Source organism: Aythya fuligula, chromosome W (genome assembly GCF_009819795.1).
Source record: "Aythya fuligula isolate bAytFul2 chromosome W, bAytFul2.pri, whole genome shotgun sequence".
Classification (NCBI taxonomy): Eukaryota; Metazoa; Chordata; class Aves; order Anseriformes; family Anatidae; genus Aythya; species Aythya fuligula.
In genome coordinates, this window is record NC_045594.1 from 11,324,105 (window position 1) to 11,347,415 (window position 23,311).

Sequence of the window (23,311 nt, forward strand, 5' to 3'; positions counted from 1 at the left end):
TGGATCCAGCTATTAACCACCACCAGACAGGAATCCTATGGATTATAATTTGCTGCATTTCTTGACTGAGGAAAAGGCAGGATTTCTCTCAAGTGTTCGCTGATACTTATAGTTTACTATAAGGTAATCTTAGTAGGAAGTCTGCTAAAATAACTACCTATGAAATTACCGTAGTGAGCAGTGTGCAGTGTCTTGCATTACTGTTTGCTGAGAAATCTAGCTTTCCTGCAATAGCTTCAGTTTATGCCAGGTTAGGCAGAAATTGCCAGCTCACATGGAAGAAAAACTGTGCAGTGACTGAAGATCCTAATCATATCAATTGTGTTTTTATAGTTATAGTCCTGTAGGTATAAAAACAAAAAACAAAACAAAAGACAATATTAAGCTGATTTTTATGCTGTTAATGCAGATTAATGCATGTTGTATGTAGCTACCACTTGATTGAGTGGGAAAGCAGAACGGTAAGACTGTTGCAAGAACTGTTTTAATTTTTTGCTTGACTGCTAAGTTAATGTCAGAATATGTTTTTATATAAATGCTTTGTCCTGTACTCCTCATGTCCTAACTGAGTTTCTGACTGAATCACCAATTGACAAACATACATGAAATGGCTTCTTTCATTGAAACAATGCTAGATAGTTTTCAATGGCTTTCAAATTCATTTCAAATGATTAGACATTTTGTCACCTACTAAATCTTCACTGACATTTCCTTTGTAATTGGTCTTCAGAAATGCACACCTATGGAACTCATTTTTTTTTTCATGCACTATGATTTTTATCTTTTCATCTTGTGCTAAGGCACCCTTCAGAAAAACATTGCTGAAACAACTGTGCTGGTCTAAGTTAAAGTTGTTACCATCTACATCTCATGTAGTTCCTGAGGAGGGGCAGTGGAGAGGGAAGTGTCAGTCTTTCCTTCCTGGCAACAGATGACAGGATGCATGGGAGCAGCACATAGCTGCGCAAGGGGAGGTTCAGACTGGACACCAGGAAAAATTTCTTTACTGTGAGGGTGGTCAAACAGTGGAACAGTCTTCCTAGAGAGGTGGTCGATGCACCCCATGCCTGTCAGTGTTCAGTAGGCATTTGGACAATGCCCTTAATAATATGCGTTAATCTTTGATTAGCCCTGAAGTAGTTAAGCAGTTGGACTAGATGATCTTTGAAGGTCCCTTCTAACTATTCTATTCTATTCTATTCTATTCTATTCTATTCTATTCTATTCTATTCTATTCTATTCTATTCTATTCTATTCTTTGTAGCAGAAGTGGCTACATAAATTGTGCAAGTACTCCTCATCCACTCCAGCGTAGGGTCAGACACAGTTTGTACTGCTGCTTCTGGAAGCTGTTTAAATGATATATGCTATTCTGCATTGAAGTAGTGTGCTCACACAGTAATTTGTCCATACAAGCATGGTGGGTTGAAATCTCTAGTAGAGGAGAAATCAAAATTCTCTTCTCTTGCAGTAACTTCTGGGGGTGCTGGCTGCTATATGTGCAGTCATTTTCCAATAATACTTAATGTACAATTCTTATTCTGTCTTGCAACATTTTATGCTTGAACTTCTGGCTGCTGAAGTCAAAAACTGCTTGACACAGTTTTCCTGTTAACAGGAATAACAGCCTCAAGGTTGCAGGAGAAATGTAAAATGGGGTTTGTAGTTACCGAACATTCAGAACTCAGCAAGGAAATAATTGCATTTAAATTTTTTTTAATCATCATTTCTGCTGTCAGTCCTGACACTGCAGTGCTGAAATTGAAATACTGCACTGCGTGCAAAGTTTGCTGTCCCAACAGTGGGGATAGTTTCCCTACAACAAATATCATTTTTAAGATCATGTGGCAGTAATGGACTAGTAAAACAATTTTTGATGCAAGATCTGACCTAGTCTTCTCTGGAGACAAAATCCAGACCAAAGGGTTATTTAAATGCCTAATGTCAGGTGAGATGTTAATAGCGATCAAGCGCTGCTGTAGTGATTGTTCATGTAACTTCAGTTGAAGATACACACTTTTCTGCTGTAACCACACTTTTTTTTCCCCTGGTAGATTTGTGAGAAAGCAATCGCACACCAACAGAGGGTACATAGGGATTCATATGTACAATATAACTACATGGAGGAAAAGCTGGGATTAACACCTTCTCCTTTTGCATACCATAAATTTGTTGAATGAGCCCCATGGGTCACTGGGACCATTCTGTCATTTGTATGTGCACTGGTAGTGTGCTTATTACTATGCAATTTACGGTCTGTCTCATTGTCTCAAAGAATATATGGTATGTAATATATTTGTAATATATTGTATCTATGTGATATGTGTATAGTATAATTCACAAAAATATCGATGCAATTTTACCTTTTGTACAGAAAACTCTGTCTCTGAATACCAATTCTAACTCAAGATATAGTGACTGTTTTTAAAGGTGCAGAAGTTAGGTTTTAGCAGTCTGTAAAGATTGACATTCTCTTTCTTTTTCCCACAGCTGGACCATATAGTGGTTTAGGTGAAGTCATCCATCGAGAGAGTGTTCCAATGCACACATTTGCCAAGTATCTCTTCACCTCTCTCCTACCTCATGATGCTGAATTAGCATACAAAACTGCACTGAGAGTCATGCGGTATGTATTCACAAGTCATCTAGAAAGAGCACAAGTAGAGATCAGGAAAAGGGGGAAAAGCTTGGTAATCAAGACCTAGCCTTTTTTGTCTAAAAGAAGCATCGTTCTCTTTAAGGAAAAATTACGTTGGTTCTGTAATCTGTAAAAGAAAGTGATGTTTGTAGTAACTACAGTATAATCATTTATAAATGTAAAATTAGTGTTTACCTACAACTGTAAAACAGTGCTCTCTGTTATAATCTTTCCTTCTAGAATCCCCCTCCTGGGGAATGTGGCTTTGTGTTCAATTATGACAGCTTTAACATGTGTGTTTGTGTATATGTGATGGTAGTGGTGAAGAAATGAGGAAAGATGCATCTTACCAGCAGTCTCAGTATCATTTGTTGCTTAGTCTGTTCTGTAGGACTATTTGTTCCACCGGTCTTCTTTATAAATTATCTCTCGATGGTAGGTTTGAAACCATATGGTGTGGTCTGACACAATACTCTTTTCTTGTGCTTCATAACTAAGCAGTCTTATACACTTCTGAATATTAGGATTTAAATGGAATACATCATATGACAACAAAATGTGTGACTTGGATACCATTTGTCTTCAGTAATCGGGAGAAAGGTGATTCTCAGGGAGTGTTCAGTATGTGTTGGCTTTATCTCAGGGCAGGCCAGATTGTTAACACAAAACTGGAGAAAAACTGCCTTTCTCTAAATCATAGTTTAAAGGTGAAAACTTTTATTTTTACTTGAGTGTATTTTTATTTTTATTTTTATTTTTATTTTTATTTTTATTTTTATTTTTATTGCTTTGTATATTTATCGCTTGTGGAATTGGATAGTTTACATTGGATGCTTGGATTTTGAAATTGAGCTAGTAACCTCCTTGTCTTGCATGTGCCTTGACATTGCTTCCAGGCAGAGGTGAGGTTCACTGGTCTGTAGTAGCCTGGGTCTCCCTCTCTACCTTTTTTTAAAATGGGAGTCATGTTTCCTTCTTCCTGTCACCTGGCCTGACTGCCAGGACTTTTCAAAGATGATGAAGAGTTGCTTGGCAACTACATCAACCAGTTCCCTCAGGACCGTGGGATGCACATCAGGGGGCCCCATAGCCTTATACCAGTTCAGTTTCATCAGGTGGTCTCGAACCTGCTCTTCACTTAGAGTGGGAGTGACTTTGCCCCCCCAGCCCTCATCTACAGGTTCAGGGAAACAAGAGATGTGGTAAGCCTGACTATCAGTGAAGACTGAAGGAAACAACTTGTTGAGTACCTCAGCCTTCTCCATGTCTGCTGTTACAAGTTCTTACTTGTACAATGTACCTTACTTGTTTACAGTGTACCTATGGAATCTCTTCCCGTTATTTTTTGTGTCCCTTGCCAAGTTCATTTTCACCTGTGCCTTAGCTTTCCTGATCCCATCCCTGCACATCCAGACAGCATCCCTCTACTCTTGCCAGGCCACATGTCCCTGCTTCCACTGCCTGGGCATTTCCTTCTTGCGCCTCAGTTTGACCAGCAGGTCCTTGTTCAGCCATGCTGTTTTCCTGCCCTCCCTGCTCTCTTTCTGACACAGGAGGATGGAGAGTTCTTGTGCTCTAAGGAAAACATCCTTAAAGAGTAGCCAGCTCTGTTCAGCTCCTTTGTCCCTAAGGACAGTGTTCCAAGGGATCTTGTCTACTAGGTCTTTAAACAGCTTGAAGTTCACTCTTTGGAAGTTTAGGGTCCTGACTTTGACCCTTTTTAGGCCCATATTCCTCGAGATCACAAACTCAACCAGGGCGTGGTCACTGCAGCCCAGATGCCCTCCAATCTTGAGCTCTTTAATAAGAACTTCTGTGTTGATGAGCACCAGGTCCAGTAACGCTTCTCCTCTGGTTGGTTTGTCTAATACCTGGACCAGGAATTCTCCTCAATGCACTCCAGGTGTCTCCCGGATTGCTTACAGCTTGCTGTGTAGCTTTTCCAGTAGACATCCGGGTGGTTGAAGTCGCCCATCAGGATGAGAGCATGCGAGCGTGACGCTTCTTGTAGCTGAAGCATGAATCACAGAATCACAGAATTTCTAGGTTGGAAGAGACCTCAAGATCATCGAGTCCAACCTCTGACCTAACACTAGCCATTCCTCCACTAAACCATATCACTAAGCTCTAAATCTAAACATCTTTTAAAGACTCCAGGGATGGTGACTCCACCACTATCCTGGGCAGCCAATTCCAATGCCTCACAACCCTCTCAGTAAAGAAGTTCTTCCTAATATCCAACCTAAAACACCCCTGGTGCAACTTCAGCCCATTCCCCCTCATCCTGTCACCAGGCACGTGGGAGAATAGACCAACCCCCACCTCGCTACAGCCTCCTTTAATGTACTTATAAAAAGTGATAAGGTCACCCCTGAGCCTTCTTTTCTCCAGGATGAACAAACCCAGCTCCCTCAGCCGCTCCTCGTAAGACTTGTTCTCCAGACCCCTCACCAGCTTCGTTGCCCTTCTCTGAACTCGCTTGAGCACGTCCATGTCCTTCTTATAGTGAGGGGCCCAAAACTGAACACAGTACTTGAGGTGCGGCCTCACCAGAGCCGAGTACAGGGGGACAATCACTTCCCTAGACCTGCTGGCCACACTGCTTCTTATGCAAGCCAGGATGCCTTAAATACCTGACTTCTTTCTCCATATTGTAATTTAGTTTTCAATATTCCCAAGCCCTGCTTTCCCAGAAAGTTGGACAGCTTGTTAGTAGCTTCCTTCACAACTGTTTTCTCCTGTCCTGACAATAAAAGATCATCCACATATTTGTAACAGTAACACCTCCTCGGGAGGTTGGAATTGCTCCAAAATCTGTTCTAGAACTTGCCCAAATACATAGGTGGCCCTGTAAACCCCTGAGGTAAAACCGTCCATCTGTATTGTTGCTTCCGCCCCCATTTCAGGGTCTTTCCAGTCAGAGGTGAGTATATCTTTGCTCTCAGGGCCTGAGAGCACTCCATTAATAATTACTCCATTAACTGTTATTCCAGTCTAACAATTTACTAGTTGAATGCCCAATTTAATCATCAAATCCCTTCCCAACAAGTTAGTCCCTGCCTTGGGTACATGCAATAATTGCCCAGTGATCATTTTATCCCCTAGTCTCAGCTTGGTATCCCCCAAAAGTGGCACTGTTATCCCAGCCCCTTCTACCCCCATCACTTTTTAGGGTTTCATTAGTTAATGTAATCCCTGATACTTTACAAGCCAGTAATGACCTAGCTACCCCAGTGTATTGGGTTCAATGGCAAGGTTCATGGGGGGGGGGCGGGGGGGAAGAGAAGATTCTTCTTCATGAGAAGAATCCAGAAGCCTCCCCGTGGCAGATAAGGGACAATTTCATGTGGCCCCAAAGGGGCCCACTGCTGCCCAGAGCCAAGCCATGAGCAACACAGTATGTGCTTCTGTGAGAGCACATCCACGAAGACAAACAAACAAAGAAACAAACAAAAACCTGCTGCTCAACAGCAGCTGGGAGAGCAAGGAGCAAGAAACCTCCCTGCAGACATCAAAGTCAGTGCAGAAGGAGAGGGAGGAGGCACTCCAGGAGCTGGAGCCGAAGCCCCCCTGCGGCCTGTGGCTCCTGGTGGAGCAGGCTGTCCCCCCCGTCCCCCTCCCTGATACTTGGGAAACTGACCAAACACCACAGCAAATATACCAAAACTTCTAGACTGTTACTTAGATAATGCCTACATCCCCTTTCCCTGCTCATTCAACTTCAAACAGCTCTGTCAAACGCTACATACCACACCATTAACACCTTCAGTAACTTTTTTTTTTTTTTAAACACTTCTTTCTATCTTTCTTTCTACAGCCTGTACTTTCACCAAAGTTTCAGTCAAGGGCCAACTTAATTCCATACCTTTCTCCCTCCAGGATGCTGAAACAACATATCAGTATACCATATTTCATACCATTTTCCTTCTTTCCTCCTTCTTCCACTCCATATATTGCTATTCGAAGTGGCCAGCCTGGCCACACTTAAAACATCTTATCAAAGCCTGTCCCTGCTAGGATTCAGGCCACAACACAGGCAGCTTTCTTTGCCTGCCATTCCTTCATCTCTCTTCCCCCCTTTCCATCCTGGCCCTGACTCCCCCTGAAGATTTTCTTCCTCTTTCTCCAACCCTCTGCCTCACTACCCGCTGCACTGTCAATACCATTAGTTTCGCTCTCTGCTTTTCCTTCTCATCTCCCCTCCGGGACACACACCTCCAGGGCCTCCCGCAGGAGCGTCCCCCAGTGACTGTTCACTACATCCCCCCACCTTCTGGAGCATTTTCTGTGTTCTTGCCAGGCTTTAATCACACAATGAACTTTCAAGAGCCCTTGGGATACCGGGTCCTCGGGACTCATCCCCGAGTACTTTCTCATTCTGACCCCAAGTCTCTCATATGATTTCTGTGTTGCACACTATTATTATTCCAGCCAGGATTAGCAAGTGGGCATTTCTGCTCAGCCGGTATTACCCCTGGTCCTGGAGGATGAGCTCTTTCTTATTCTTGTATAGCAGCTCTCCTCCTGATCATTCCCATTTCTTTCCCTGTAAACAACATACTTATAGACATAATTCCCTTCCCCCAAGAGTATAAGTCAGGTCGTAGGAACTGGTCTAATTAATTGTTCAGCTAGGCTGTTGGGGTCCTCGAATAAAGACTTCTTCTCCTTCTTAAAAGTCCTAACCTCTCTGCTGGTAAGGAGGGGGGGTAGTTCACCTAAGAGGATACGCAGTTAGTGTTAGTACTGTTAGTATCACGGAAGGCAAAATTCTCAACATATCTTCTACCTTGTTCTAATTCTTGCCAGAGCCTAGAGTACGATCCTTCTTTAGGGACAGTGTTAATTACAGTCCCTGTCTCTCTTCCTGGAGTGACTGCTGCTGCCACGGGTACAATATTAGGATTATAGGGAGCATAACTTGGCTCTTTCTCCGAAAAAGGAATCTTATTGTTTACACATAAATTTAAAGCCTGAATTTTCATCAGACCCGTATTTTGGCCAAAATACTGCTGTTTCCTTAATTGGTTCTTTTGTCCAGACTGATACACAATATTTAACCTTTTTTTTTTTTTTTTTTTTTTTTTTTTTTTTTTTTTTTTTTACAATCTCCTCTAATTTGGGGATTATGTTTCCAATTTCTTATCATTCTTCAGGAAGAACTGTTGGTAGGCACTCCCCCAAGGATATCTCCCTGTCCCCTGGAACCCATATTTCCCATTTTTCCTAGCCCTCGTCAGTATGTTGCTACAGAAATTTCCCTTCTGCAGTGTACCACACACTAACGTACTGATTCTGGAAAATGGGGGTGTACTGCCAAGCACTTCCCAGTGCAAGGGTTACCACACACCTATGAGTTTACCAGATTCCCTGGTGTACTACCCAGCACTTTCCCGTGCAAGGGTTACCGTACACCAAATTTCCCTGGTGTAGTGCCAGCACTTCCCTGTGCGAGGGCTTACCATACACCAAATTTCCCGAGTCTCTTCCTTTCTGTATGGAGTATTTTGCCTCTCTGTATTCAAAATCATCTGTTTGTTTCATTTTCTGAATCCTCTTTTAGTGTGTGGAACACACAATATAAAATTAGTGGAAGCTGAGAGGTGCATTTCATGCACCTCAGGTCTGCAAGGACAGGGTTTGCTATCCTTCATGGTCACTTCTGTGTCTGTCTACAGTTCTCTTCTTGCAGCACCAAAACACATACAGTGGAGCCCAGGAGAATGTAGATCTGCAGTAGACTGCTCACTTGTAATCTGAACTTTTTGTTGCTCCCTTGTTTAGCCTGAATTTCACCCAGGCTTTGAGAGCCAGGCTTTAATGGTGATGTTTAATGACAGGTTAGCTTTGCTAAGACCTAACTAAGTAATTGAAGTTGGGAAGAAAAAAAAAAAAAAGTGAAGAATGCTAAACCTGTTGTAGCTTGTGCTTGTTCTGATGTCCCCTAACCTTGCCAAAAATTGCATGAAAGTCATACATTAACAGCAGCATTTCCTTTTCACAGCAAAGGAATGTAGAGACTGGCAATGAAATTCAAAGTGAGAAAAGATTTCCCCCAAACAGCCTCTTCCTTTCATGCTCTTTTTCTATTTACTGTTACTCATAACCTAGTAATCCACTTTGCATTTTGTAGTTGGGATTTTCCCTGCCATTTAATAATACATCTTTTTTTCCCCCCTCCTTCTGTGCTTGGAAAAATTCAGCTAAAAATTATACATATTTTATTTTTACATATATAAAGCTATGTAAAAAGGTGTCTCAATGGGACTAAGAAAGAGTCTTGACTCTTGATAGAAATCAAAGGGGCAGTTGGTTAATCTGTATTTTTTCATATTAGCATGTGCATGTGTCTGAAAATATTAGTAATAACGTGATGATGGTTATTTACTTGGTGTGTTGTATTTATATGTGCTTGCTAAATACCCTAACATATATTCACCAATAATGTAGGTATGTTCTGAGATGCTACTCGAGGGCTCCTGCCTTTTCATGAGTTAATCTTAGATGTCTTGATCTTGCTTATCAGTACCCAAGCCCCGCAAATGTCTCCCACTTCCTGTTGATCTATAAAAATCTTTCATATAGAAGATGTTAATTGTAGTAATGTGCTTGAGCACATGATAGAATAGGTACAAGTCAAGTGAGACAACAGTTGAGTAATGCGGCGTGACTTCCTTCCCCTGCAAGGTAGAGGGGTGCATAACCTTATGGGAAATATCACAGATTTCCCCTTCTCCCCTACACGTTGTGTCTAGGTTTGAGGTTGCAGCAGAGAAAAGACTTGTGGTTATGGACTGTTGCATTGTGTTACAACTTTGCTTGCTCTGAAAAGCCAGGTTTGGGTTGCAGGTGTGACAGCTATCTGGTCAGCTGTGGGGAAGAGGAAACAGAAAACCGGTGAATGAAATACTAAGAACGCCTCCCACCATGTAGGAGGCAGGATCTCGTAGAGAGGTTCTTATCTTTTTTTAAGCCCCTAGATAAATCTAAGCTTAGAGTGTAATACAGCTTTCTTATGTGCCTATGACATTATGCAGGCCTCTCTGTGCTGAAAAGCAAGCCAAATAGTAATATACCACACAAGGTAATTATTTAACCACACAAGGTAAAAAACAAACAAAAAGAAACACAAAGAACAAAGATGGAAGCAGTACCAGCCTCATATTTAGAGGACAACAGTGGGAGAATAATGCACTCATCAGGACATTCTGTTCATTTCTGTGCTTTGCCATAGATTTCCTGTGTGTCTTGATGAAGTATTCCTTAGCTTCTGTACTCCAGTTTGCCATCTGCAAGTTGAAGATACAGAATCTAAAAGTGAAGATGAGGGTATTAAAAGCTGTATAGCTATAAAAAAAGTAATAAGAAAAAAAATCAGTACCTGTGATAGAGGGGACAATATAAATATTATGATAAGGGAGCAGTTTTAATTGTCACTGGAGGTATTTCTGGAAAGCATGCTTCCCTACTGTATTTACTCCTTTTTCATACATTTGAGTCGGATTGTGTCTCATAGATGCTTCCTGAGTTTTGGAACTTCATAAGATTACTGCTGCTTATTCTATGGATTAGTTTCTTTGCTTTATGCTTAACTGGCAAATTAATGTTGTCAGTAGCTTGGGAAAATACAGCTTGCCTTTTTATGCCCTCAGCCAGAAAGCAATTTGTGTCTGCAAATTTTCATGCAATGCTTTTGGTTTATTGCTATTATATCTTTGCTAAGATAATTATTACTGAGAATATCTTACAGATATTAGTGCCTGGGTATTATTTTGTGCAGTTGCGTATTGGCAAATAAAATGCTGTTTTTAATACTGCTTTAAATTAGTTTAACATATTCTAATAGAAGTATCTCATAAAGAGCCTATAACGTCATGCAAAGTACTTTTGAGACTTAATCAAGTTGGTAAAGCAGGGAATCTGTTTATTTAAATGAAGCTCTGGTATTCTCTGGCTATGCTGAATTTTTGCATAAGTGAAGGGGTGTGCAGGAAGCATCAGAGTCCTACAGAGAAAACTAGGACCTCTGGGTGTGGTTTAGGTGGGCTCACAGACGTGTGTTAACTGACTCTAGCAATACTAAGGCACTCTAGTTGACTATAAGGTTAAATTTTTGGAACCTATCAGTCACTGTTTCACCCCTTCCTCTCCCCACCAAACACAAACACACACACACACCAGGAATAAAGTGATACTAAGGAAAATATTTATTTCAGATAATAGCCAGTAGGGTATGTTGCTCAGAGTATTTCCTTACTAAGGAGCTTGATGTTCAGGTGCATATGAATTTGATAAAAGATGTATCTGAAAACCTTAGGGGAGGGGGTAGGTAGGATTTATTTTTTTTAAGGCAAGCCATGATGTTCTATTAAGTGAGCTATTTAGCATACTTTCATGTTCTTTTGTGCATGCACTGTTCCTTGAGATGCTGTCGCGTTAAGGGGTGTGGCCAATTAACCGCTATGGGTCCAGTTGGGTTCAGGGTATTGAACTGTCATGGTCACAGATTCACCAATAATGTAGCACGCTCTCACTCTAGTCACGTTCAATAACTATCACGGCTAGGAACAATGCAATTAAGTGCAGTTTATTACAGCAACTGCTACGCAGGTTCTTTGGATTGCTGGCAATAAATTCACTGTCTGCAAAAGCAAGCTAGCATGCATGAAACACGCAGGTACACACCTGATATAACCAAGCATTCGAAACTTACCCCACGGAATCCCAATGGGGGGAGGAGGCGGAGGGGGAGAGGCTCAGATCATTGAATGATCCCAGAAGTCAGAAGGTATCCTTCGTGATGGTATCTTCCCTAACATCCCCTCTCTCTTTAGCCAATTTATATTATTTTCTACCTTGAGCTTGAGTGACTCTAGTCATGCATATCTTGGTTATAATTGGTAAAATGTTTTCTCGCTTTTGTTTAAAGGTATAGGCTCTGAGAAATTCACAGCACGTGCTCAGTGAGGGCTGGTCGCACCTTGGAGGCAGGTAGCTTTTGGGATGGAGGTGTGTTTTGGTATTATGATGATATTATAATGAGCAAAAGTTCACTAGAATAGAGCATTTTGTCAAAAACATGACAGGTCATTGGCTCAGGGTAGCAAATGTGCAGCTTATTGCTCTCGGTGTGCACAAGAACAATCGAGTCCCCACCTGGTCACAGAGCCTAGCCGTGATGTCTCCACTCTGCTCTATGCTCCATGCTGTTCCTTAGAGTCAGCACACCAGGTTCCCCTAGTGCAATAGCATCTAAGGTTGGAAGCCTAGGGGACACTTAGGTAATGCAGCTACACTCCACCCTGAAAGCCTCTTCAATTCTGTATGTTTTCTTTAAAATGTGAATATTAGTTTAATTTTCCTAGTCACTTTAGGCAATTACTCTGCATAACCCACCCCGTGACTATAGTCACTCAAGCTTCATGACATCTGGAATGTGTCAGGTATATCACATACATTCTTGGGACGAGGATTATCGAGTGCATGCATATCGTGTAGGGATAGTAAACGTTTCATTATAGTCCAGAGTTTAACATACAAACTAATTGTTAGCATAAAGCATAATACAGTGAGTATTAACAAAACAACAACAGGGTGAAGCATCTTGTTGAAGATTCCCATGGCAGTTGACAACCATCCAAACAATGTGTCCCACCAACAGTGTTTATCATGTTTCTTTATTCTTTGCGTCACTCGATGTATTTTTCTATATCATGATGGACAGTAATCAAAGTCTTTCATCCATTTTCTCAAACTTGTTTCATAAACTGTTTCAGATCTTCATGTAACAGTAAATTCTTCACCAGGATAAGGTTCATTCCAATAGGCGTAGGCAGCAGATCATGTAGTATACTTTCAGTGGGTAAAGTTCCTCCTTCTCCCTGTTGTGGTTTAACCTGGCCGGCAGCTAAACACCACACATCTGATCGTTCACCCTCCCCTCTCCCTCTCTGGGACGGGGGAGAGAAACCGGAAAGTGAAGCCTGTGGGTTGAGATAAAGACAGTTTATTAAGACAGGATAATAATAATAATAATAATAATAATAATAATAATAATAATAATAATAATAATAATGACAATGACAATGACAATGACAATAACAACAACAACAATAATAATAATAATAATGTGTACAAACAAGTGATGCACAATGCAATTGCTCACCATCCGCTGACCGATGCCCATCCTATCCCCGAGCAGCTGGCCCCCCCACCCCAGCTAGCCACCCCTATATATTGTTTAGCATGACGTCAGACGGTATGGAATACCCCTTTGGCTAGTTTGGGTCAGCTGTCATGGGTCTGTCCCCTCCCAGCTCCTGCTGCACCCCTAGCCTACCTGCTGACAGGACAGAGCAAGAAACTGAAAAGTCCTTGACTTGGTGTAAGCACTGCTCTGCAACAATTAAAACATCAGCATGTTATCAGCACTCTTCTCATCCTAATCCAAAACATAGCACCCTACCAGCTACTAGGAGGAAAATTAACTCTATCCTAATTGAAACCAGGACATATATCCACCCCTTATTCCATACCATTTATGTCATGCTCAGGTTCCACCCTTTCCAAGACATTCTATTTAATCACCATTTTTCATCTATGGTATATAGCAATCATGGTAGTGATGACATACAGAATTATATAGTAATTCAAATAATACAATTCACCTCATGAGCTGTTCTCACCCAGTATTAAATCCCCCTGAGGTACACACCGGACCTCCCCTTTCTTTTGCATTACCCACCAAGTACGTCCAGGTCCCTGAGCAAAAGCAATCCCAGGAATGGGTTTGCCTTTTCCTGAGGCAGGGGTAGCCCAGACTGTTTTACCCAGCATGTTTCTTACATGCACTACAGGAACTTTATCCTCTTCTACAGTACGTAACAGGTTTGATTGGGCAGGTCCAGCTCGGTTAGCAGATCCCCTAGTATTGACTAACCAGGTGGCCTTTGCCAAGTGCGTATCCCAATGCTTGAATGTCCCAGCACCCATTGCTTTCAGCGTAGTCTTTAACAGTCCATTGTATCGCTCAACTTTCCCGGAGGCTGGTGCATGATAGGGGATGTGATACACTCACTCAATACCATGTTCTTTGGCCCAAGTGTCTATAAGGTTGTTTCGGAAATGAGTCCCATTGCCTGACTCTATTCTTTCTGGGGTGCCATGTCGCCATAAGACTTGCTTTTCAAGGCCCAGAATAGTGTTCCGGGCAGTGGATATGTTTCCTGCCATCCAGTGGTTGCTTCCACCATTGTAAGTACATGGCGCTTGCCGTTGCGGATTTGAGGGAGTGTGATGGAATCAATCTGCCAGGCCTCTCCATATTTATATTTCAGCCGTTGTCCTCCATACCAAAGAGGCTTTGACCGTTTGGCTTGCTTGATTGCACCACATGTTTCACAATCATGAATAACGTGTGCAATAGTGTCCATGCTCAGGTCCACCCCTTGATCACAAGCACATCTGCATGTTACATCCCTGCCTTGATGGCCTGAGGTGTCATGGGCCCATCGGGCTATAAATAATTCACCTTTATGTTGCCAGTCCAGGTCCACCTGAGCCACTTCAATCTTAGCAACTTGATCCACCTGCTGGTTGTTTTGATGTTCTTCAGCAGCCTGATTCTTGGGCACATGAGCATCTACGTGGCGTACCTTTACAACCAGGTTCTCTACCCGAGCAGCAATATCTTGCCACAATGCAGCGGTCCAGATGGGTTTGCCCCTGTACTGCCAGTTGCTCTGCTTCCATTGCTGTAATCACCCCCACAGGGCATTTGTTACCATCCATGAATCAGTGTAGAGATAGAGAACTGGTCACTTTTTTCGTTCAGCAATATCTAAATCCAGCTGAATGGCTTTCACTCCTGCAAATTGACTCAATTCACCTTCTCCCTCAGCAGCTTCTGCAACTCGTTGTGTAGGACTCCATACAGCAGCCTTCCATCTCCGATGCTTTCCCACAATACGACAGGACCCATCAATGAACAGGGCATATTGCTTCTCATTTTCTGGTTGTTGAAGATGGAAGGAGTTAGACCAATGGGAGTGTCCGAGTTGGTACATTTTCAAATATCTGTGGGAGCAGAAGCTTCTTGTCCTTTACAATCGACGTGGATGTCACTGTACCAATTATAAATTTGAATAGCAATTCAGTGCCTCTGTAACCCCAAAGACAGTACACAATTATAGGTTTGGTGTCGTGGTTTAAACCCGGCCGGCAGCTAAACACCACGCAGCCGTTTGCTCACCCTCCCCCCTCCCTCTCTGGGACAGGGGAGAGAAATGGAAAGTGAAGCCCATGAGTTGAGATAAAGACAGTTTAATAAGACAGGAAAATAATAATAACAATAATAATAATAACAATAATAATAATAATAATACAATGATGATAATAGTACTACTACTAATATGTACAAACAAGTGATGCACAATGCAATTGCTCACCACCCGCTGACCGATGCCCAGCCTAACCCCGAGCAGTCTGGCCCCCTCCCCCCGGCTAGCCACCCCTATATATTGTTTAGCATGACGTCAGATGGTATGGAATACCCCTTTGGCTAGTTTGGGTCACCTGTCCTGGGTCTGTCCCCTCCCAGCTCTTACTGCACCCCCAGCCTGCCTGTTGGCAGGACAGAGCAAGAAGCTGAGATGTCCTTGGCTTAGTATAAGTACTGCTCTGCAACAATTAAAACATCGGGGTGTTATCAGCACTCTTCTCATCCTAAGCAAAAAACATAGCATTCTACCAGCTACTAGGAAGAAAATTAACTCTGTTCTAACTGAAACCAGGACATTTGGTGAAAGTAAAATTGTGCCAGCAAATAGAATTTGGTTCAGTTATTTTGCTACAACCGGTACTATAATTTTGTGGTCTGGAAGAATCAGCATAAATTGTCTTAATTTCAGTCAGCCTATTGTAAGTAGACCCATTAGTTATTTGGCAACTGATTTGTCTGGCCTGAAGTGGCTTGAAGTTCAGTCATTCAAAGTGAATCATTCCAACTCCATTAATCTTTTTAAAATATCTTTTTTTTTTTTTTTTTTTTTTTTTTTCCATTATAAACTAAAGTAGAGAGATTTAGGTAATTTATATTTTGCAGTGTTCCAACACTTGCACCACTTGCACTATACTGTGACAATGCATGGTTCCAAGGGTCATTATGAGATGTCACAATGAAACACCTCAGCTCCATGTACAACCACAGTAGCTAAGTTTAAGTTTTCCCTGATAGCACGTGTTCCCATAATCCAGCGTATTTAACTTGGACTTGGGACCACGGCCATTTTGGGTCTTTTTGGCTATGAACCAAAAGGGATTGCATTAAGGTCAGGGTAAAGCATAGAATTATCAATCCAAACTGCTGATTTGTGATTCTCCAGCTGTCCAAAAGCAGTTCAGTCACGATTCCTGTGAACACAAAAGGAAAGAATATATGCTCAGTTGTATTCAACCATCAGGGTTAGAAAAAGGGTGAGATAAAAATCTTTGACTTCCCAAGTCTAGGGATTTTTGGGGGTAGTTAACACCATTGCTGCTGTTCCAATCTGAGGCATTTTCACCAGCACAGGTTGTCCAGTATAAAATCCTGTAGGATGTTCTTCTCGTATATAATAAACATTTGGGGTGATTGTATTGGTTGACGCACAGAAGGCTTTCAGTATCTCTGCCATTCTGCCATGTTTGGAACTGCGGCAGTCAAAGGTGCAGTGTTAGCATTCAACTGTCTGTAATCCACTGTAAAACGCTGTTGCCCGGTTGGTTTCTTTATGGGCCACACCGGTGAATTGTAAGGTAGAATCATAGAATCATAGAATATCCTGAGTTGGAAGGGACCCTTAAGGATCATCAAGTCCAACTCTTGACACCGCACAGGTCTACCCAAAAGTTCAGACCATGTGACTAAGTGCACAGTCCAATCTCTTCTTAAATTCAGACAGGCTCGGTGCAGTGACCACTTCCCTGGGGAGCCTGTTCCAGTGTGCAACCACCCTCTCTGTGAAGAACCCCCTCCTGACATCAAGCCTAAATTTCCCCTGCCTCAGCTTAACCCTGTTCCCGCGGGTCCTGTCACTAGTGTTAATGGAGAAAAGGTCTCCTGCCTCTCGACACCCCCTTACGAGGAAGTTGTAGACTGTGATGAGGTCTCCCCTCAGCCTCCTCTTCTCCAGGCTGAACAGGCCCAGTGACCTCAGCCGTTCTTCATACGTCTTCCCCTCAAGGACTTTCACCATCTTTGTAGCCCTCCTCTGGACACTCTCCAACAGTTTCATGTCCTTTTTATACTGTGGTGCCCAGAACTGCACACAGTACTCGAGGTGAGGCCGCACCAGCGCAGAGTAGAGCGGGACAATCACCTCCCTTGACCTACTAGCGATGCCGTGCTTGATGCACCCCAGGATACGATTGGCCCTCCTGGCTGCCAGGGCACACTGCTGGCTCATATTCAACTTGCTGTCTACCACGACCCCCAGATCCCTCTCTTCTAGGCTGCTCTCCAGCGTCTCATCGCCCAGTCTGTACGTGCAGCCAGGGTTTCCCCGTCCCAGGTGCAGGACCCGGCACTTGCTCTTATTGAACTTCATGCGGTTGGTGATCGCCCAGCTCTCCAACCTGTCCAGATCCCTCTGCAAGGCCTTTACACCCTCATTTGAGTCCACAACTCCTCCAAGTTTGGTGTCATCAGCAAACTTGCTCAAAATACCTTCTATTCCTACATCCAGATCGTTTATAAAAATATTGAAAAGTACCGGCCCTAAAATGGAGCCTTGAGGGACCCCACTGGTGACCGCCCGCCAGCCTGACGCAGCCCCATTTACCATAACCCTTTGGGCCCTGCCCGTTAGCCAATTGCTCACCCATCGTATGATGTTTTTATTTAGCTGTATGGTGGACATTTTGTCCAGTAGGATCCTATGGGAAACCGTGTCAAAAGCCTTGCTGAAGTCCAAAAAAATCACATCAGCTGGTTTCCCTTGGTCCACCATACGGGTGATCTTATCATAAAAGGAAATCAGATTAGTTAGGCAGGACCTACCCTTCACAAACCCATGCTGGCTGGGACCAATGACTGCTTTGTCCCCCAGGTGCGCCTCAATAAGTTCGAGAACCAACTTCTCCATGATTTTACCAGGCACTGACGTGAGACTGACAGGCCTGTAATTGCTAGGGTCTTCTTTCTGACCCTTCTTGAAAATCGGCACAACATTTGCCAGCTTCCAGTCTACCGGGACCTCTCCAAATTCCCAGGATCGTTGAAAAATAATTGAAAGAGGTTCCGCGATGACGTCCGCCAGCTCTTTCAGCACCCGGGGATGAATCCCATCCGGACCCATGGACTTGTAGGGATCCAGGTGGAGTAGCAAATCCCACACACGTTCAGGGTCAGTTGGGAGTTTGTCATCCCCACCGTCCCGGTCCTCCAGCTCAGGGCACCCTGGGTCCCGAAGCCCATCATCGGCATTGAAGACAGAGGCAAAGAAGGCATTAAGCGTCTCTGCTTTGCCTATGTCATTGTCTGTGAGGAGACCTTCCCTATCAAGGAGCGGCCCTATGTATTCTTTAGTTCTCCTTTTTCCATTCACATATCTAAAAAAACCCTTTTTATTTTCTCTCACAGACACAGCCAGCTTCAACTCTAGCTGTGCTTTGGCCACTCGAACTTTCTCCCTACAAACACGAACAGCATCCCTGTATTCTTTCCATGACACCTGGCCCTCCTTCCAGTAGCGAAACACTCTCTGTTTCCGCCTAATCTCCATTAGAACGTTCCTGGTCAGCCACGCCGGCCTCCTGCCCCGCCTGCCTGACTTGCGATATTTAGGAATTGCCTGATCTTGTGCTTCTAGGAGGCATCGCTTAAAGAGTGACCAGCACTGGTGGACATCGAGGCCTTCAAGAGCAGTTTCCCAGGGGACCTTACTGACTAGTTCCCTGAGCAGCCTGAAGTCCGCTTTCCCCATATCTAGGGATGAGGTTTTGGTGGCACTTTTCCTTCTGTCACCATAAATTTTGAACTCAACCACTTCATGGTCGCTATGACCGAGGCAGCCACCAATCACCACATCTCCCACCAGACCCTCTCTGTTTTCTAGCAACAGGTCTAGGAGGGCACCTTCCCTAGTTGGCTCCGTTAGCACCTGCACCAAGAAGTTATCATCTAGGTGCTTCATGAACCTCCTGGACTTGCTCGTGTCAGCCGTGTGGCACTCCCAGTTAACGTCCGGCAAGTTGAAGTCCCCCATAAGGACAAGGGGAGTTAATCTCGAGGCCTCTCTTAGTTCTGCAAAGAATAATTTATTGGCGCTATCGTCCTGGCCAGGCGGTCTGTAATAGACTCCCACAACGACATCCCCTTTATTCGTTCGTCCCTTGATCCTTACCCAGAGGCTCTCAACTTTGCCATCGCCAACCTGAAGTTCCACACAGTCCAGCCCCTGCTTCACATACATCGCCACCCCACCACCTCGCCTACCCTGCCTGTCCCTCCTGAAGAGCCTGTAACCATCTATCGCAACACCCCAGTCACAGGACTCATCCCACCAGGTTTCGCTTATGCCGATGATGTCGTAGTTGCGGGACTGGGCCAGGACTTCTAGCTCATCCATTTTATTCCTCATACTGCGTGCATTCGTGTAAAAGCACTTCAAGTGCGTCTCCATACACTCAGCACCTTGTGGATCTGACCGAAGGACCTCACTGGCACACAGCCCCTCTGATTCTAGCGTACCATCCCTTAGGTCTTCGCCGGCGTGCCTGGTTTTAGCCCCTTCCCCCTTCGACTCTAGTTTAAAGCCCTATCTATCAGCCCTGCCAACTCCTGACCAAAGATCCTTACCCCTCTCCGAGAGAGGCGCATCCCATCCGGTGCCATCAGGCCCGGTGTAGCATAGACCTTCCCGTGATCAAAGAAACCGAAATTCTGCCGGTCACACCAGTCTCGAAGCCACGAGTTTATGTGAACAGCACGCCTTTCAGCTTCGATCCCCCCTATCGGAAGGACAGAGGCAAACACCACCTGCGCCCCTGATCCTCTAAGTAGTCGCCCCAAATCCCTAAAGTCTCTTTTGATCGCCTTCGGACTTCTCGTTGCTACTTCATCGCTACCAGCCTGAAAGACCAGTAGCGGGTAGTAGTCAGTGGGCCATACCAGGCGCTTGACTTTCTTGGCAAAGTCTCTCACCCGAGCCCCAGGGAGGCAACAGACTTCTCTGCGGGTTGGGTCCGGTCGGCATATCGGTCCCTCTGTCCCTTTTAGGAGGGAGCCCCCCATAACAATAGCCCTTAATGAGTGAATGAGTCCTTTTAATAATGCCTCTTTCTTCCAATTCTGTTACCACACCGTCAATCCCCATAAGTGCTGCTGCTGGCGACGGATGTTGCCAAACATTAGTGATTTTAGCAGGGGGGAAGGATATGGATGTTTGTAACAGACTCAGTCTCACTGTGCCTGAATCCACTTGATATGTCATGAAACTCCACACAGTCCCATCTGGGATTTTCCACATTTGCCCATGCAGTATGTCAAATCCTAAAATATTAGTATATGCAGCAACAACTAATACTTCTACCCTGGTTAATTTCTGTTCCTCTGGCAGCCAGAGTGAAATTTTTGTGGTGGGGCATTGTTTTTCCACACTGTTGATTCCCGTGAATTTAACCCTGCGTCGACCAGGTCTTATGCCCAGGGTTTGTGCTGTCTCGTGTAATTAACAACATTTGGGCCCTGGTGTCAATGAGAAAGTTTACCAATATTTTTCAGGGTCCAACAGGAATGGGGCCAGAGTGTTCATTAGAGAGCCATTGAATTGCTAATACCTGCCGAGCAGGGTGGCTCACTGCCTTCCCAGGGATAGTTTTTTTTTGCTGAGCTTCCTCCTCGTCAATTAGGCTCGGTGCAGAAGGTGCACTTTCCTTATGGGTCGGGGGTTTTCTGGTTAGGCAATTCTTCCCAGCTGGAATATTTTTCTTACCCAGAGATCAGACTAATGTAGAGGTCCTCCGTAGAGGCACAACACAAGAATGGTCAGGGTGCACCCAAAGCTAGGGCCTTACACCACAACTCACCCCGTTCCTTATTAAGTTTCAATCTCTCTTTGAATTTGGGTATCTGGGGTTTTCAGTATGGATTTGGCAAACTCACCGGGAGTGATCTGGGGGCTTAGTACTGAATGAACTAATATCTATATCTTGTAGGCCACAGATAAGAGGGGTTAATTGAGCTGGGTTGATAGGAGGTAACAGCGGGGATTTCCTGAATTCATATCTTTCACATATCGCCTGAATGCAGGCTGCTTTCTGTACTGCTACAGCCAGGTCAGAATAGTTTGTGGCTCTAATTTCCAGTGGTTCCCCTCTCTCCTGGGGATCTATATCCCCTGCCCAGTATACAGCTCGTTCAGTTATAGAGTAATTATGGTCTCCTGGTGTGGTAGTTAAAAATACTCCTGGTCCCCCAAAACCTCTTGCTTCTTCCTCATTCAACGTAATTTGGTCTCCTCCTTCAAGAGAAACTCGCCACACATACTCGACTTCCGAGTCTCCTGACTGCCTTGAGAACTTCTCCTGTATTCTTATCAACTCTGCTGGTGACCATGGGATTGTTCGCACAGTAGTGAGGATTTCATCTTCATCATCAACAGTGGTCTCAGTTTTAACTAAAGGTCTCAAAGAAATCAATTGATGTTCAGAATCATCAGTCTTACTGGTATAACCAAGTGTTCAAATCTTACCCAAAAATGTCCCAGTGAGGGAGGAAGACACCACCGTGACTTCTGGTTATATCAAGTGCCTCCCCAGGAAACTTAGAAATCTCTAGTCTTTGTGCCTTTTTAATGCGTCAATAGCCAGACTGTGTACCTGTGCATTTTATGCATGCTAGCTTGCTTTTGCAGACAGTGAATTTATTGCCGGCAATCCAAAGAACCTGTGTACCTGTTGGTGTAATAGATTGCACTTAATTGCATTGTTCCTCGCCATGATAGTTCTCATCGAACACAACTAGAGTGAGAGTGTGCTACATTATTAGTGAATCCGTAAATGTGATAGTTCAGTACCCTGAACCTGACTGAACCCATAACGGTTAATTGACTACACTCCGTAATGCAACAGAGTCCTAAACTATGTACTGATCCATAAAATGATGTGACTGAACAATTTGATCAAGTGTCAGTTTGGAGTAAGTTGTGTACATGTACTAAGAGAATGTCAGATATTATATTTGAGAAATAATTATATAGAGTATGTATAGATGAAAAAGAATAGCTTACAAATGTATCTGTTCTGAAGATATAACTTAAACTACAGTACCTGTAGAAGTAAACTAGCCAAGCTGCTGGTCATTTTATAGTTGGTCCAGCTGAGAGAGTCAAAATAGCATTCAGAAAACTCTGAGAAGTCACACACATCTATGATTCACTTGCACTAGTGTTTGAGGTAGTTAATTTAGACCTTGCCTGGCTGTGTCCATATGAACTGTTGTATATCCTTAAGTAGGATCTCTGAACTGTTGCTTTTCTGCATCTTACTCCATAAGGGTGTTTTCTTTTTGTCTCTAAAATACTTCACAATAGAGATGGGTGTTCCAGAATGGAGGTATCAGCTAGTCATTATGAAGTAGTTCAGAACTTCAAGAAATTGTCTGTGGATGACGCTTTACTGAGGTTCAAATCATGTGCAAGCACACATAAATACGTTCATGGTTTCTTTATCAGATATCAAGAAAGAGGACACAGACAAGGGGTAGTTGGCATGTGCAGTGGGTTTACGTGGCAAGGTTTTGGTAGCAGGGAGCCATAGGGGTGGTTTCTGTGAGAAAGATCTAGAAGCTGCCCCATATTTGGGAAGGGCCCCATTGTTTTCCAGATCTGAGCCAATAAGCAATGTTGTTTTGCACCTCTGTGAGAGCATATTTAAGACAGGGAAAAAAAAATGCTGCGCCAGACAGCAGCCGGGAGTGAGTGAACAGCCTTGCAGGTGCCAAGGTCAGTGTAGAGGGAGGGGGAGAGGTGCTCCAGGCCCCGGAGCAGAAGTCCCCTGCGGCCTGTGGTGAGGACCATGGTGAAGCAGGATGTCCCCCTGCAGCCCATGGAGTACCACGGTGGAGCAGGGTTCCATGCTGCAGCCCGTGGAGGAGACCACGGAGGCTGCCGCCTGTGGAAGACCCCTGCCGGAGCAGATTCCGGGCCGGACCTGTAGCCCGTGGAGAGGAGCCCACACAGGAGCAGGTGACCTGGCAGGAGCTGCTGCCCGTAGGGGAGCCAGGTTGGAGCAGTTTTCTCCTGAGGGATGGACCCCGTGGTACGGACCCATATCTGGAGCAGTTCTGGATGAGCTGCTGCCTGTGGGAAGCCCACGCCGGATCAGTTCATCAAGGACTGCATCCTTTGGGTGGGACCCCACAGCACAGGGAACGAGAGTGACCGAGAAGGAGCGGCAGAGAAGAAGTGCTGTAGACTGACCATAACCCCCATTCCCCCGTTCCCCTGCGCCGCTCGGGGGGAGGAGGTGGAAGAGGGTGGATGGGGGGGAAGGTGCTTTTGGTTTGCTTTTTCCTTTGTTTCTCACTTCTCTCGCTTGTTAGTAATAGGCAATAAATCTTACTATCTTCTTATGCTGAGTCTGTTTTGCCCGTTACAATAATTATTGCGTGATTTTCTCATCCTTATCTCAACC

General features: G+C 44.1%; 1 protein-coding gene across 1 annotated transcript in view; it reads left to right on the top strand.

Annotated features, from left to right (window-relative positions):
* The window catches only part of LOC116501425 (zinc finger SWIM domain-containing protein 6-like), a 225,053-nt gene that overhangs the window by 159,988 nt on the left and 41,754 nt on the right, over positions 1-23,311 (top strand). Inside the window, exon 10 of the mRNA XM_032206977.1 lies at positions 2,491-2,626. Within this exon, the coding sequence (XP_032062868.1) occupies positions 2,491-2,626 (136 nt within the window). The remainder of the gene's footprint in view (positions 1-2,490; positions 2,627-23,311) is intronic.